Below are 15,143 nucleotides of genomic sequence, written 5' to 3'. Positions count from 1 at the left end.
CATCTACACTGTAGATGTATGTTCTGCATTGAAGTATACTGTATATGTTCTATTAAGTCATAATTGCTTGTTGAAGCCTTGCTAGTCTTTCACTGAAACTTTTAAACTCAGTCCTCAACCTGGGACTAAGCATCTGCGGCCTTGTCATGAAGTGTGTCTACCGAAGTGATTTTGTTGCAGTGCTCAGGCTTCCAGCTCTTCCTGGCCCACATCTCCACTCCTCATGCCCTGCACTTGAGCCAGGCTAACTTGATTAGGGCCTCCATCCTATCTCCTGTTGGCTTCCAGTGTCCTGGCAACTAGGGTTCTCCTCCCCCCATCGCTGCTAAACTGCAAACTCCGACAGGACGGCTCATCTCAAGTGTGGTTCTGCCCTAGTGTATGACATCCTTTAAGATGCTGCAAACATCTTGCTAAACAGGAAAAAATGCACACTATTATAGTACTTATGAAAGAGATTAATGTACATAGACAAAAACTACTTAACAAAAAAAGTACCACAGATTTAAATTTGCTTTTTTTTTTTTTTTTTTTTGAGAACAGTCTTGCCCTGTTGCCCAGGCTGGAGTGCAGTGGTGTGATCTCAGCTCACTGCAACCTCTGCCTCCTGGGTTCAAGCGATTCCCCTGCCTTGTGATCTGGCTGCCTCAGCCTCCCAAAGTGCTGGGATTACAGGTGTGAGCCACCACACCTAGCCTAAATTTGCTTTCTTTTAAAAAGTTTTGGGTTTGAATTTTAAGTTGATTTTTAAATTTTTCACAAGTATGCAACACAACTCACATCCCTGAACAGTAAAGGCCAATGCCTTCAGTGGACACAGATTTAAGAGTGTAGGGAGCAGTGATTCAGGATAAGGTGTGGGTAGATTTTCCAAAGTAACTCTACCTGAATCCCTGAGCCAGCTGGACAGGGTCCTTTTATAGTTAACACCCTTCCCATTGCATTAAGAACGGTCTGTTTTTATGTGTGACTCACGTACTTTCCCCAAATGCTATCTGAGTACAGCTCAGTACTCAGGCCTATTTTATCCCTGTATGTTTTGAATGGGGTCTGGTAGGTTCAGTTAAATCTGAGGACTTTGATCAATTTGGTTCTCTTAAAAGAACTTTTCTCTCCCATTGACTTTTAAGACCACAATACTAGTAAAATTATGTGATTTGATTATGTTTTTGGTCCTTTTTGCTTAAAGGATTCTACTTAAGGAATGGGTATGGCAGCTGTGGTCACGAGGAAAGAGCAAAGGTCCTACGAGTTAAGAATGTTGGGGCTGAGTCTAGAGCCTGCCATTTGTTAGTTCTCTGTGACCACGGTCAGGACCCTTCATGCGTCAGAACCTCAGCTTCCACATCAGATAACCTCAGATCATGAGGACAGTCATCCCTTCGCTGCCTGCTTCGTGGCATTATGTCCCACATGCAGTTAGGCATGAAAAAATGCCTCCTGAATTACATGATTCAGGGTAACTGATTTTAACCAAAGATTTGCTTTTATTTGTTTTGACACTGATTACCTTGTAAAAGAGGCAGCCATGTGACCTCAGACAAGCTATTTAATCTCTCTGTGACTCAGTTTTTACATTTGTAAATGAGAGGACCCCAGAGAGTTGTTGGGGGGATAAAAATGAGGTTCTGGCACATTGAAAGAGATGAGTCAATATTAACATTACTGTGAGGTGGCATCATATATTTAACTTAATGGCTTTCAAGAGTGGAAGAGGCCAATTCCCTATTGTACCCTCTGACCTTTCATAGTAACATGGGGTTGCCATTATCTTAATCGTTACAACAAATTTCCTAATGTGAATTAAGGTTATGGAGGTTTAGTATTAAAAACAGTGAAATAAACTGTAGACAAGTAGGAATGATTTTAGAATTCTCCACCCATCTCCACCTCCAGCGACCTGATTCTTATCTTAAAGGCAGACTGGTTTGGGTGCTCATATATCTACATAAAGATTTTCTTTTTGTTGTACCCTTTAGTGCAGTGGTTCTCACATAAGAAATCACTGTGCAGGGTATGCATTAAAATCCTGTGCTTATATTCTCAGGGCTAATTAAGGCATATTCAAGGCTAGTTTTGACTACATACAGCATTCTTCCAATACTGGCTTTTGAACTGACCTCACAGCCAATCAACTTTATCCAGCGTGTCCCAGTGTGGGATATTTTGAGTCATTTTCAGGCAGAGAAGTGCCAGAGCTAGTTCATATTGACTAGCAAGAGCCGACTTAAATTTTCAGGAATCTTGTGAGCCAATTGATGTGACATTAACAGTTTGAAATGGGCTGTGATGGGAGTATTTACACCATGGATATGGGCAAACACCGATCAAAACTTCCTTCCAAGAGCCAGTTGTTAAATATTACCAGCACATCACTGTTTTCTGCACGTTAGAATCATTAAATTTCAGCCTAAGCAGGAAGTGTTTAGTCTGTATGCCTGTGTCTGGATGTATCTGTCTCTTTCTGTCTAGGTGAGGCTTACAGAGGAAAGGTGACTTGCCTGAAAGAAGTTGGTCAGTTAGAGGCCAGATGTGAACCCAGGCCTCTGCTGTTTATAGTCTAGACTGCATTATGTGGGGAGCTCATGATCAAATATTAATTATAAAATTAAAAATTAATCCACTTAGCTTATTGAGTTAGGTACCAGTCACAGTCTCCAATTACAGCAGCAATCTTTTAGGATTTTTTTCCTCTCTTACCAAGTTGCCTTTTCCCTCTGTTCTTGCACCATTATCGTGGGGCTTCATGGCCTGTTACAGGCTGAGAGAGCTGGAATAACACTGATTTTGTTTACAGGGCAGAACCATTATTTTCCAGTTGGGGCTACTCATTATATTGATATCATCCAAGGAAGTGTAGTATATCCAACGAAACTTAGTGTTCTTTTTTTTTTTTTTTTTTGGAGACGGAGTCTCACTCTGCCTCCAGGCTGGAGTGCAGTGGCACGATCTCAGCTCACTGTAATCTCCACCTCCCAGGTTCAAGCCTTTCTCCTGCCTCAGCCTCCCGAGTAGCTGGGATTACAGGCATGCGCCACCACGCCCAGCTAATTTTTGTATTTTTAGTAGAGACGGGGTTTCACCATATTGGCCAGGATGGTCTCAATCTCCTGACCTCGGCCTCCCAAAGTGCTAGGATTACAGGCGTGATCCCCCGCACCTGGTCAACTTAGTGTTCTTATGCTTACTATTCTCAGAGAGGAAAATCATGCTCTAATAATAACTTTAGGAAACACTTGATTTCAGGAGACAAGATTTTGTTGATGCTTTCTCTTCTGTCCTATCCTCCTGGTGTCATGATGGAGATTTTAGCCCTGTTTTATTTTCCTTGTTTAAAAACATAGCCGTTCTGAGAGGTAGCGTGATCTAACCCGGGTCATCTAAGTCTGCACTAGAACGCAGAGTAGCATATGAGGAGGGGGCTTAACACACAAAGGGGGCTGCTGCAGAAAGCATTTAATTTTTTCAGAATGACTTAAAGAATTTATATATTTTAAAAATTATAAAAAGCTGTCCGGGCATGGTGGCACACGCCTGTAATCTCAAGCACTTTGGGAGGCCAACACTGCTTAAGTTCAGTTGTTTGAGACCAGCCTGGGCAACATAGTGAGACCCCATCTCTACAAAACACACAAAGATTAGTTGGGCATGGTGGCATGTGCTGGTAGTCTCAGGTACTCGGGAGGTTCAGGTGGGATTGCTTGAGACTGGAGGTTGAGGTTGCAGTGAGCTATGATGGTGCCCCTGCATTCCATCCAGCCTGGGTGACAGAGTGAGACCCTCAAAAAAAAAATTTATAAAAGCTTACTATAGTCAATTGATTGCATTTAAAGCTTTTTTTTTTTTTTTTTTTTTTTTGGACTTCAGCTGATTTTTTACGTCTGTCTTGTTTTAAAAGGAATGCAGTCTGCCTGGAGCCTCACCTTTCATTACAACAGAACTTTGTAACCAATAGTGCTTTCAAAACCTTCTATCTGGAAGACTTTATCAGGGCTTTGGCCTTGAAAGGAATGTCTTCCTACTAATGTTTGTTAAACAAGTGGTGTGTGAAGGAGTGTAATCTTTCTGGGTTTATTGGCAAAGGAGAACACTCCCTCTGTGTGTTCCTGGTCTTCAGTGCATTGAAACTTCTTTTCACAGGGGTTGTATTTGTGTGTATTTCATATATACATATAAATCCTTTTACAGGGAATGAAAAAGACTCGAGTAGATGCAAAAAAAATTGGTCCTCTTAAACTGGCTGCCCTAAATGGACTCTCCCTATCTCGAGTGCCTCTGCCTGATGAAGGAAAGGAAGTGGCTACCAGAGCAACGAATGATGAAAGGGTATGTATGGGACACACAGGGCTTTGTGCCTTCTCTGGAACAACCGGTAAATACTACGCAAATGCCTTCATGAGATTTTGGTGAATTTTCTGACACAATTTAATAATAAATGAGTGTTAAGGAATTTTGTAATATGGGCCTCAAAATTGGGGCAAATGTATAGCTAATGTCTTAATAGATAATTTCAGGTTCGAATGCTGATTTTTTGTTTGTTTGTTTCTCAGTGTTCTTTTTTACCTTCTCCTGGCCTTTTGGAGCAGTCTTGATTTTGATGGCCTTAAAGTGAGAAGAAATCTACAAAAATACAGGAGCATACATAGGAAAAGCAGCAGACGTTGACTTTTATTATACTGAAAGTTTATCTCGAGAGTAGTTTCTCAATTTTTCAAAACTTCCTTTGTGCCTGAGGTGTATTTTCTATGAGGTTTTATTACATCAAAATCAGATAGGCATACATTTGCTTTACAACGGGATCCTGGAGGTAGTTTCCAATATTTCCTACTGCTTTAGTCTTTTATATATCGTATGATATAAAATGGAAACATTTGTTCATAGCTGTTGGAACTCATTATCCGTCCCCTAGATTTACTGTTCCCCAGGAGAATTCCATCTATTAGGGGTCACAAAATTGACCACAGATCTAGAGAAAATGAATTCAACAAATTTCTTTAGGCCAATTTTCAACTTTAAACAAAAGTTTGCATTATATTTCTCACCAAAATGATTGTCTTTTGTTCTTTTAACTCTTGTTGTTGTGGCTTTTTAAAATTTTAACTTCATTTTCACCTAGAATTTTGTTTTTGTTTTGGTTTTGGTTTGGTTTTTTTGAGATAGGTTCTCATGGTTCACTGCAGCCTCAACCTCCTGGGCTCAGGCAATCCTCCTGCCTCATCCTCCCAAGTAGATGGGACCACAGGCATGCACCACCACACCTGGCTCGTTTTTTAATTTTTTGCAGAGACGGGGTCTCACTGTGTTTCTCAGGCTGGTCCTGAACTCCTAGGCTCAAGTGATCCTCCCTCCTTGGCCTCCCAAAGTGCAGGGATTACAGGCATGAGACACCGTGCCCAACCTAGAATTTTCAATATTATACAGTGCTAGATTTGAAGCAGAAAACAAGATTTCAAATATACAGTCAAAAGGTAGCCACGACGTGTGGCTGTATTCATGTTATTACACATATTCTGTTTTATAGTGTAAAATTCTGGAACAACGATTAGAACAAGGAATGGTATTCACAGAATATGAAAGAATTCTTAAGAAACGGCTAGTTGATGGGGAGTGCTCAACAGCACGACTCCCTGAAAATGCAGAAAGAAATCGATTCCAAGATGTTCTTCCTTATGATGATGCGAGAGTGGAGTTGGTCCCAACTAAAGAAAACAACACTGGTTACATCAACGCATCACATATTAAGGTGAGAGGAACGCCTCAAGTAATCAACAGCACATGCAGTTTCAGTTAAGTTACAAGAATGGTAAGAATTGTATTCATGTCTGTTTAGAATTCAGATATTTTAAAATTTATTTTTATTGTATTGTTTTAGATAAACACCCAGTTTTAAACATTTGTGACAAACTGTACTGCAAGCTGGGAAATCCACACACCAGTGCTAGATAAAAAGTGTCTATCAGACAGAGCCAAAGTCATGTCTACTCTCCATGTGCGAAACCACTCTGCCCCCAACACTGTTACCAGGACTCAGGGCGCACTTATTTGCCCGGCTTTTTTTTTTTTCTTTTGCCTTTTTTGAGATAGAGTCTTGCTCTGTCGCCCAGACTGGTGGAGTGCAGTGGTGTGATCATGGCTCCCTACAGCCTTGACCTTCTGTTGCCTGGCTTTAGAACTTTGTCCTTCTAAATCTGAAGACCTCTTTTTAGCTCATAAATTCTGGGAGCCACTGAATTGCTAGTTTTTCCTCATCACATACTGACATGCATTTTTATGTAACAAAAGTGTCTGGGCTTTTTGATGGTGTTCACAAAAGCTTTCAACTTACCGAGGTGCCATCTGTTCTCTTTACATACTCTTTATAATAATTTTTAAGTATCATTTTGTTCTTTGAAGAAGTGCTTTTTTCCTGGAACCAGTATAATGCCATTAAACTGGGGTAATGTTTATGGTGAGAGATAGGGGGTCCAGTTTTACTTTTCTGCTTATGGATATCCAGTCTTCCCAGCCCCATGTATTTAAGAGGCTGTCCTTCCCTAGTGTATGTTCTTGACACCTTATCTGGGGTAATATCACTCCTATGAAAATGGACAAAATGATGATTCACAACACATGATGGAATAAAGCCAGATGTTCCCTCTTCCTCATTGTACCCTTTGTTCATGCTGGCCACATTCAATTCTTTATTTTGGGAAGGAGAAATCTCATGGTGAGTGAATGAGTAACTGTGGACAGGTGGTGGTTTTTTTCTTTAGTTTGCAAGTATTATTTGAGAAGGGAACAAGCTGACACCAAGGCTTTCTGGAGACTGGCAGTCTGCCTGTGAATGCCAGTACCCCTTGATGGCTTTTGGGAATCTATGCACATACTATTTTGTTTTTAAATATAATATCAGCATAATTTACTTAAAAACCGAGCATTTCTTTGAAATAACTCATCCAGTCTCTCACGACTAGATGGGTAAGAATGAATGATACTGTAGTTCTGTAGTGATATTTCAAAATCTTCAGCAGCCACTTGCAGAATAGAGGAAAGAATTTGATAGACCTGGGTCTGACTCCTAGATCTAAAATGAGGTGGGACCTCACTTTATAAGCTGTGTTGTGGGACCTCATCTCACTTACATGGAAATAAATAAATGATGACACCTACCCTGCCAGCTTCTCACTAGTCCCCTCCTCCTCCCTAGTGCTTGTTCACTGTTATAACCTGGTACTCATCCACAGTGGCAGCCACTGGGTGCTCAGTGAGACGATGTGGAGCGGTGACTAGGGGGCTGGCAGCCCTGAGTGAGAGTGCGTGTGGCACAAGGCTTGGCACTGGGTTTTACGTTTAGTGAGTGTTTGGAGACAGTTATTGTCGTCACTCAATATTGGTGAAGCCAAGATTTAACCCAGGTCTCTTAACCACAAATCTAGTAATTACTGTTGTATTAGACTGCTCTCAAGGAAGTTAAATCTTAAGTGGAAACTTAATATTATTGTGGAGAGTGACCTTGACTCAGAAGTTCAGAGGTGAGACTATCTTAAGTAGGAAGGTTTTTTTTAAAGAAGAGGCACCATGTCTGCAATAACAGCTACTTATTGAGTTATGTGCCAGGTACCATAGATACTGACTCAGTCCTCACAACGACCCTATGACGGTAGGCAGTATCTTTATTGTATAAATGAGAACTGACATTCAGCAAGGTTAAACAGGTTGCATAGATATTATGTATATTCACAGTACCTAAGTTTATAAAAATGTCAGTAATGCAAATTGTATTCACAAGGGAAAAGATGAAAAGTCTTTCCTTATTCTGCTGAATAATCCAGTTTACTACTTTTTTACTTTTTACTTTTTTAAAAAAACTTTTTTAGTACTACCATGAATGCATGCATACATACCTATGTATATTATACCCACACATCAATTTTTTTAACCTTTTCTAATCCCAGGTCTCTGTCAGTGGAATCGAATGGGATTATATTGCCACACAGGGACCATTACAGAATACCTGTCAAGATTTTTGGCAGATGGTATGGGAACAGGGAATTGCAATTATAGCAATGGTGACAGCAGAAGAGGTAGGTACTTATTTCTCTTAAGTGATTTTCTCAGCCTCTGAAGAACAGTTAATGTTAATCATCTGGAATCCTGACCTGTGGAGAAAAAGGCAGGGTAGGGTTGTGGTTCTGTTTCAGATGTGCCGTCTATGTGAGAAAGGCATCCATTGCCGGATCTCGAGTCATTTAACCATGCTCATCTTTAACAGGAGGGTGGAAGGGAGAAGAGCTTTAGGTACTGGCCACGACTTGGTTCCAGGCACAACACTGTCACCTATGGAAGGTTTAAGATCACGACCCGGTTCCGCACAGACTCTGGCTGCTATGCCACCACAGGCCTGAAGATGAAGCACCTCCTTACCGGGCAAGAGAGGACCGTCTGGCACCTCCAATACACAGACTGGCCTGAACATGGCTGTCCAGAAGACCTCAAAGGATTTTTATGTGAGTGACTTTAACTTTGTTCCGAGGACAGCTGCCTCTGGAGGTGTTAAACAGAGAGGAACATTTATGTTTCTGAAATATTTCCTTTATGTTATCTCATATAAGCTTCGGACTTGTTTTAACATAAAGAATACAAGTGTTTTGGGGAGGGTTAACGAGGTTTATAAATTATGATTTGGTAGTGAGTAGAATGCTACAGCTGACTCAGTATCTCCGTCATTTCATTTTGTAGATCAGAAAGTGGACAGAGGTAGTGACTTGCTCAGGGTCACACTGTCCCTTGGTGGTTGGGTTTGGTTCACTGGCACCCAGTGCTCTTTATCTGCAGTCCTCTTAATCAGTGGAGAGAATATGAAGATTGAGTCAACAATGTGATACGCCTTGATCCTTGAGTACTTTTCTATTTCATTGATTTTCCACAGCATATCTTGAAGAGATCCAGTCTGTTCGACGCCATACAAATAGCACAAGTGATCCCCAAAGCCCCAACCCTCCGTTGTTGGTCCACTGCAGTGCTGGGGTAGGAAGGACTGGCGTGGTGATTTTGTCGGAGATCATGATCGCCTGCCTGGAACACAATGAGGTGATGGCGCTTATGATCATCTGGCCTTTTTGGGTGGAAATAAGGCTGGGGAAGAGAGGGACATAGTGACTTAATAGCTCTTTTTGCGCACATTTCCTTGGACTGTGGTGGCCTCAAGATGTTACTAATGTTCCCTACAAAAGGCTGTGTCTTCTTGGAGAGTCTCAGTACCAATTAGCATATTAAAGACTAAGAAGTCATACGATAAATAAAGCTGTTTAATTTTGTTTTACTTGCCCAGGGTTTTTCAAATTTGAGCTCAGAATTCTTTTTCTGTTTACATTTCAAGGATGATTCATGCTGCCCAGAGCCCTTGAGGGAAATAGCTAGATACTGATAGCACTTAGCACACTATGTTTTTGTATAATTTTGGTATTTAGTGAGACATGGTAATTATGTCCAACCATACAAAGTCAGTGAGCTACACCTGGGGAATGTTGAAGAAATAGTCTGCATGGACATTCTATTTATAGTTAAAACTAATCAGAAAATCAGAAGTAGGCAATCATGGCTTATTTCTAGAAGACGCTAAGGTGGAAAAGAGACTGTCCATCTCCTAACCAGGTTTCTGCCAGGACACTAGTGTCCTCCTATCCTTTCTGTCTCCCTAGGGGAACACATTATCTTCATTACCGTTTCTCTCAACCTAGGTGCTGGACATCCCGAGAGTGCTGGACATGCTGAGGCAACAGAGAATGATGCTGGTGCAGACTCTTTGCCAGTACACATTTGTGTACAGAGTCCTCATCCAGTTCCTGAAAAGCTCCAGGCTCATCTAAGCTCCCACAATTTCTTACGGGGCCAGTCATGTGAAGCGTTTACAGCTTAAAAAAAAAGCGCTTGCCTAACTCATACTTTCCCGTTGACACTTGATCCACGCAGCGTGGCACTGGGACGTAAGTGGCGCAGTCTGAATGGCGGCACGCTGAAGGAAACGTGCGAAGCACAGGCTGAAGAGGGGTTTCTAACCTGGGAAAGGTGCTCAAGGAGGACTTGGTTTCAAGGGCCTTGCCCTGCCCCGGTCTGTCCGGTTTGCAGTACTTGCACACATTTTGGAGATTGTATTTTCTAGACAATTCTCTATTTTACTGAAGCTATGCTGGGCAATTCTGGCAATCATTAAAGTGCATAGATTTATATCTTAAACTAATTTTTGATAATGGAGTTTTTATTTTATGACAAATATTTAGGGATTTTCTAGTGAGAAACAACTTTGTGTAAGGATGATCCACAGATATGAGTTGCTCCTATATAACTTTGTATTTAAAAATCATGTTATTATCTTTTGTTATTTTTTAAAAACCTTGGGTACTTAATGGTTTAGTTACCAAACTGAAAACTATACTGAGAATCTGTGTTATTTTGAAACATCAAAAGGATTTTTCTATCCAGAACATTTTTTATCCTAAAAATTCTATATAGTTGTACCCTCTCTATTTTTCAAATGAGAGCTCAATTCATTTAGATACTGAAATGAGTCAGTTAATGTAAAGTTGAAGATGAAGGCACATTATTTAAAATGTAAGAGAATAAGCATTATTTTTTCAGTATTATTCATAGATCTAAATGAATTTGATTTTATTGGTTGAAAATGAAGTGAAAAACAATTGCCTAGGGTGGTTTTAAGCACTTTTTTGTTAAAAACAAATCTGAGTTTTAATATATGTGTTGCTTTGTAGATGACACAATAACAATGGGCGCTGAGAAGCGTTTTGGGAGAGATTAAGGACTAAGAGTATGTAAGATGACTAGGACAAGAGTAGGTGGAGTGTGATGGTAAATGCAGGATGCCTTCGTCTTTACAAAAATGCAGTATTATCTATACTCAGACTGAGGTGCTGGGATGGCGAGCAGGGGACCCCACAGCACTGTCCCCAGGGAATTCAAGTCGTATGACCACCAGTGACTTACTCTGTTTCCTTGGGGCTTTTCCCACCTCAACCTGTATTGTTTCTTTTTCATAAATAAATTCAGCATTATAGTATCATTAAAAGAAGCCTTAAAGAGGCGTATTTTTCCTTTTGGTTGAAGGAAGGGAATAGTTAATAATAGTTTTCACCTCTTCTCCCAAAAAGTACAGTCCAAATTTGTGCACAGAGATTGCTGTGGTATTCAAGAGGTACTTGCATTTTAGCTCCTTAATTCCCTGGCCAGTGTTAGCTGTTTAGTGCCTCCTCACCCATCCCATTTAGGCACATCCCAATAGACAGAGCCAGGTTGAGTTACAGGGGGAGAGTGTCATCTCTGGCCCCGATTAAGATGGCCTTGTCACAGTGACCGCTGAGTAGGCATGGATGAGTGGGATATTTAGCCGAGGAACCCTTTCCCTTTTCCTTCTTTTTGGGGTCTCTTCTTACAGTGAACTTCCAAAATGTCAAATCTAGGGCTGTTTCCCAAATTACACTATTCTAGGCATCATTTTGATTCCCATGTCACTCCTTAACTCACTTCCTTGAGCACTACATGTATGTTGTCAGCCACGAGACAGGACTTCCTAAATAGTGTGTGCACCAGCCTAACTCTGCCTTACCCAGAAACCAACCACCTAAGAGGAAAACTCAGAAGATATTAATGAAAACTAATTGAAAGTACGCACACTTCTCATGTAGGAACAAAATTAAAATTTTACATTTTTATTTTACAAAATTAAAAAATTACATTTTGTAGGAACAAAATGTAAATTTTGTAAATACAAAATTCTTTTTAAAGTCCTGTTTAAAGAACAGTAGAACTAAGTGAAAATATTCAGAACGAGCTCCTTAGAAGAAAGGAGTAAGAACTTTTTACTGGAACTATTTTCCATCTCTAGAAAAAGTGCTTCTTCCCCTCCCCCTCCCTCTCCATGGTACGTTTTTGTGAAAATGCTTTTCTGTCAGGTTTAAACAGTTTGACATAGCTCGTTGACAAGAACATATTGTAAAACAAATCTAATTAAAGAGTAATATATGGTCTATTTGTGTTCCTGTTGTAATAATTTGATAAGTAAACTTCTGAGGGCAAAATTACTGTTTAATATTACTCTTAAAATGTTGCATGTTTGGCGTCATTCCTAAGAGCCATGTAATTTTAAACTTTTAATTGCAGTTAGTGAATATGAAAGGATTTCTGAATAAAAATCTATCCACATTACTGAGCTTTGAAATAGTATCATTTTCAAGAGCAAACTAGAACATTAAGGGTTCATAGGTTTACTGCCTCTGAAATGAGTATATTAATGTCTGCCAAACTTACACAATGCTTCATGTATCTTAGTGTCTTTTAATACAAGTTATCAAAATGTGTACTTCCACAAAACGTAGAGTTATAAACCACTGTTTTCCACTGATCAATTTTGGTATCTCTGGTATCAGTTTTCCTGATTAGTGGGGTCTTTTGATGAAATAGTTTAGTTTAGTTGATAGTTTTGAGCACAGAAAGTACTCATTTTATTTTTTATTTTTGAGATGGAGTCTTGCTCTATTGCCCAGGCTACAGTGCAGTGGCATGATCTCGGCTCACTGCAACCTCTGCCTCCTGGGTTCGAGTGATTCTCCTGCCTCAGCCTCCTGAGTAGCTGGGATTACAGGCATGCACCACTATGCCCGGCTAATTTTTGTATTTTTAGTGGAGACGGGGTTTCACCATGTTGGCCAGGCTGGTCTCCAACTCCTGACCTCAAGTGATCTGTCTGCCTCGGCCTCCCAAAGTGCTGGGATTACAGGCATGAGCCACTGTGTCCAGCCAGAAAGTCTTCATTTTAGAATATCATTTGGAATGCTTATTGTAGTCATTAATTTCTTCTGGAACATCTACTGTGAAGCATTCAGAAAATGCTAGAACTTCTTAGACTTTAAAACCCTTTGGTTGAATTAGAAGCTGGGCCTGTGCTTCCTTAGAAACGTCCAGAAAGCAATGTCTAGCCAGAAACAGAGGAGGAGGAGGAGGGAGGAGAGTGTGGTGTTGTGGGACTGAGTGGCGACAGCATGACATGGCCAGCTTTTCTGTGAAGCTTTCACCATCAGTCATTTCAGATGGGTTGAGATGTTAAATGTTCACAATATTAAGAAAATTTAAATATACAACTATGTACAGTAATATAAACTGGAGATTAGCTGCAGCTTGCCAAGAGCAGGTTTATTACTTGAGATTTGCATAAAGAAATGGAAACAGGAAATTACTGTAAATAAGACTTTTTTTTTTCTTTTTTGAGACGGAGTTTCGTTCTGTCACCCAGGCTGGAGTGCAATGGCACGATCTCGGCTTACTGAAACCTCCGCCTTCTGGGTTCAAGCAATTCTCCTGCCTTGGCCTCCCAAGTAGCTGGGATTACAGATGTGCGCCATTACGCCTGGCTAATTTTTAATTTTTAGTAGAGATGGGGTTTCACCATGTTGGCCAGGCTGGTCTCGAACTCCTGACCTCAGGGCATCTGCCCGCCTCGGCCTCCCAAAGTGCTGGGATTACAGGCATGAGCTACCATGCCTGACTGTAAGTCAGACTTTTTAAAGGAACTCTTTTGGATAGAAATGTAGTTGAATTTGCTTATCAGCAAGATTTCATGTGGAACAAGCTAAAACTATCCCTTTCCAGTTTAAACTTAATTTTTTAAAAAAATAATCTAAATTGCAGGGTGCTTTCTTTTGAGCTAAGGGATGGACATTTCAAAAGTAGAGGAATAGCTGCATTAGAAATTTGCCTGGGAAAACATTTCTCAAAAGAATATGAGCTTTTCAAATTCCTGGAAATAAGAACTCCATTTACCCTACTATCTGAAATTATTTATAGAAAAATGAGGAAGGCCGGTCGTGGTGGCTCACCCCTGTAAATCCCAGCACTTTGGGAGGCCAAGGCGGGTGGATCACGATGTCAGGAGTACGAGACCAGCCTGGCCAACATGGTGAAACCCCATCTCTACTAAAAATACAAAACTTAGCTGGGCATGGTGGCACGTGTCCAGCTACTCAGGGAGGCTGAGGCAGGAGAATTGCTTGAACCCAGGAGGCAGAGGTTGCAGTGAGCCGAGATCTCGCCTCTGCACTCCAGCCTGGGTGACAGAGCAAGACTCTGTCTCAAAAAAACAAAACAAAAACAGAAAAATAAGGAAATGTCAGGAAATTCAGATCAAAGTTTGCATGTCTACTTGGGTAGAGAGAGTTTTAGAAAACATTTGAAGTCCTTGGATTGTTAAAGTGGTGGCATAGTTTTCTGGGTATTTCAGGTAGTTCCCAAATAAAAAATATGCTCTAAAAGTTCACTTGTATGTTGACTTTTAGTAATATTTACCCATGCAAACAATACTCTTGGTGTTAGCCTTCTTAGTTTGTGCCGCCAAAGCTTACTGAAACCATAGGGGCCCTGAAAGGTAAGCAGTGGTACAGAACCAAACCGTATCTGTATGTGTTCTGTACTCCAAGAAATTATAGGGCAACCTTTCTCCCTACTGCACCCTGCTGGTGAGATCAGAGAATAAATACTCCTGTCGGGCAGTGGCAACCAAGACTCAGAAAGCAACTGAAGTTAAGTGTCAGTGTTTTATGGGAAACTTTTCAGAACGTATGCCAGCGTTTGTTGCAGAAACTTGAGCTGTGCATGGGTAAGGAACAGAATGGGCCTTATAATGTGAGCAGGGATGTTGCTAATGAAACTGTCTGAAGTGGGGCAGGGGGTGAAGGAGGGCAAATTGGCAAAACTGTCCCCTACCTTTCCTGTTGCCACTTATATGTCCTCCTTAATATTACTGGCTTGAAATGGGAAGTAAGGGATGGCCCAAGAAGGAAGGTGAAGGTCTTCAGCACCCAGCTGAAGGAGCAGTAGTTCCAAGGCAAATGCTATTATACAGAGGGTATCCCTAGGTCACATACAAGTAAAATTAAGGTCTGTCTGCACATCATATTTCCAAAAATGTTGACATTACCCATGTGTATTCTAAAAAATACTTAATTTTCAAAAATCTAAAGAACATCTAAACACCTTCCAACATTTTATGGGTTACTAAAGGGATAGTAACCATATACTTTTGAGTTATGCTTTAATATTATAAATAGGGACAAACGGATGACAAGAAAGGAATCATTGTGTTTGAACTTCTGTAGAAC

The 15,143-nt window shown here is 40.6% G+C and overlaps 1 protein-coding gene across 4 annotated transcripts in view; it reads left to right on the top strand.

Moving 5' to 3' along the window:
- PTPN21 (protein tyrosine phosphatase non-receptor type 21) overlaps positions 1-12,198 on the top strand; it is a 94,135-nt gene extending 81,937 nt beyond the window's left edge. For all 4 annotated transcript variants that reach the window (XM_034937967.3, XM_008958159.4, XM_003832743.6 and 1 more), the window contains 6 exons: positions 4,189-4,326; positions 5,522-5,743; positions 7,935-8,063; positions 8,252-8,486; positions 8,909-9,069; positions 9,720-12,198. In XM_034937967.3, coding sequence (XP_034793858.1) covers positions 4,189-4,326; positions 5,522-5,743; positions 7,935-8,063; positions 8,252-8,486; positions 8,909-9,069; positions 9,720-9,848 — 1,014 coding nt within the window. In that variant the 3' untranslated portion in view covers positions 9,849-12,198. The remainder of the gene's footprint in view (positions 1-4,188; positions 4,327-5,521; positions 5,744-7,934; positions 8,064-8,251; positions 8,487-8,908; positions 9,070-9,719) is intronic.
- Positions 12,199-15,143: the final 2,945 nt, after the last annotated feature.

This window comes from Pan paniscus, chromosome 15 (assembly GCF_029289425.2).
Source record: "Pan paniscus chromosome 15, NHGRI_mPanPan1-v2.0_pri, whole genome shotgun sequence".
In the NCBI taxonomy this organism is placed as follows: domain Eukaryota; kingdom Metazoa; phylum Chordata; class Mammalia; order Primates; family Hominidae; genus Pan; species Pan paniscus.
Note: the sequence above shows the minus strand (reverse complement) of the source record. Positions and strands in the feature narration are given on the sequence as shown.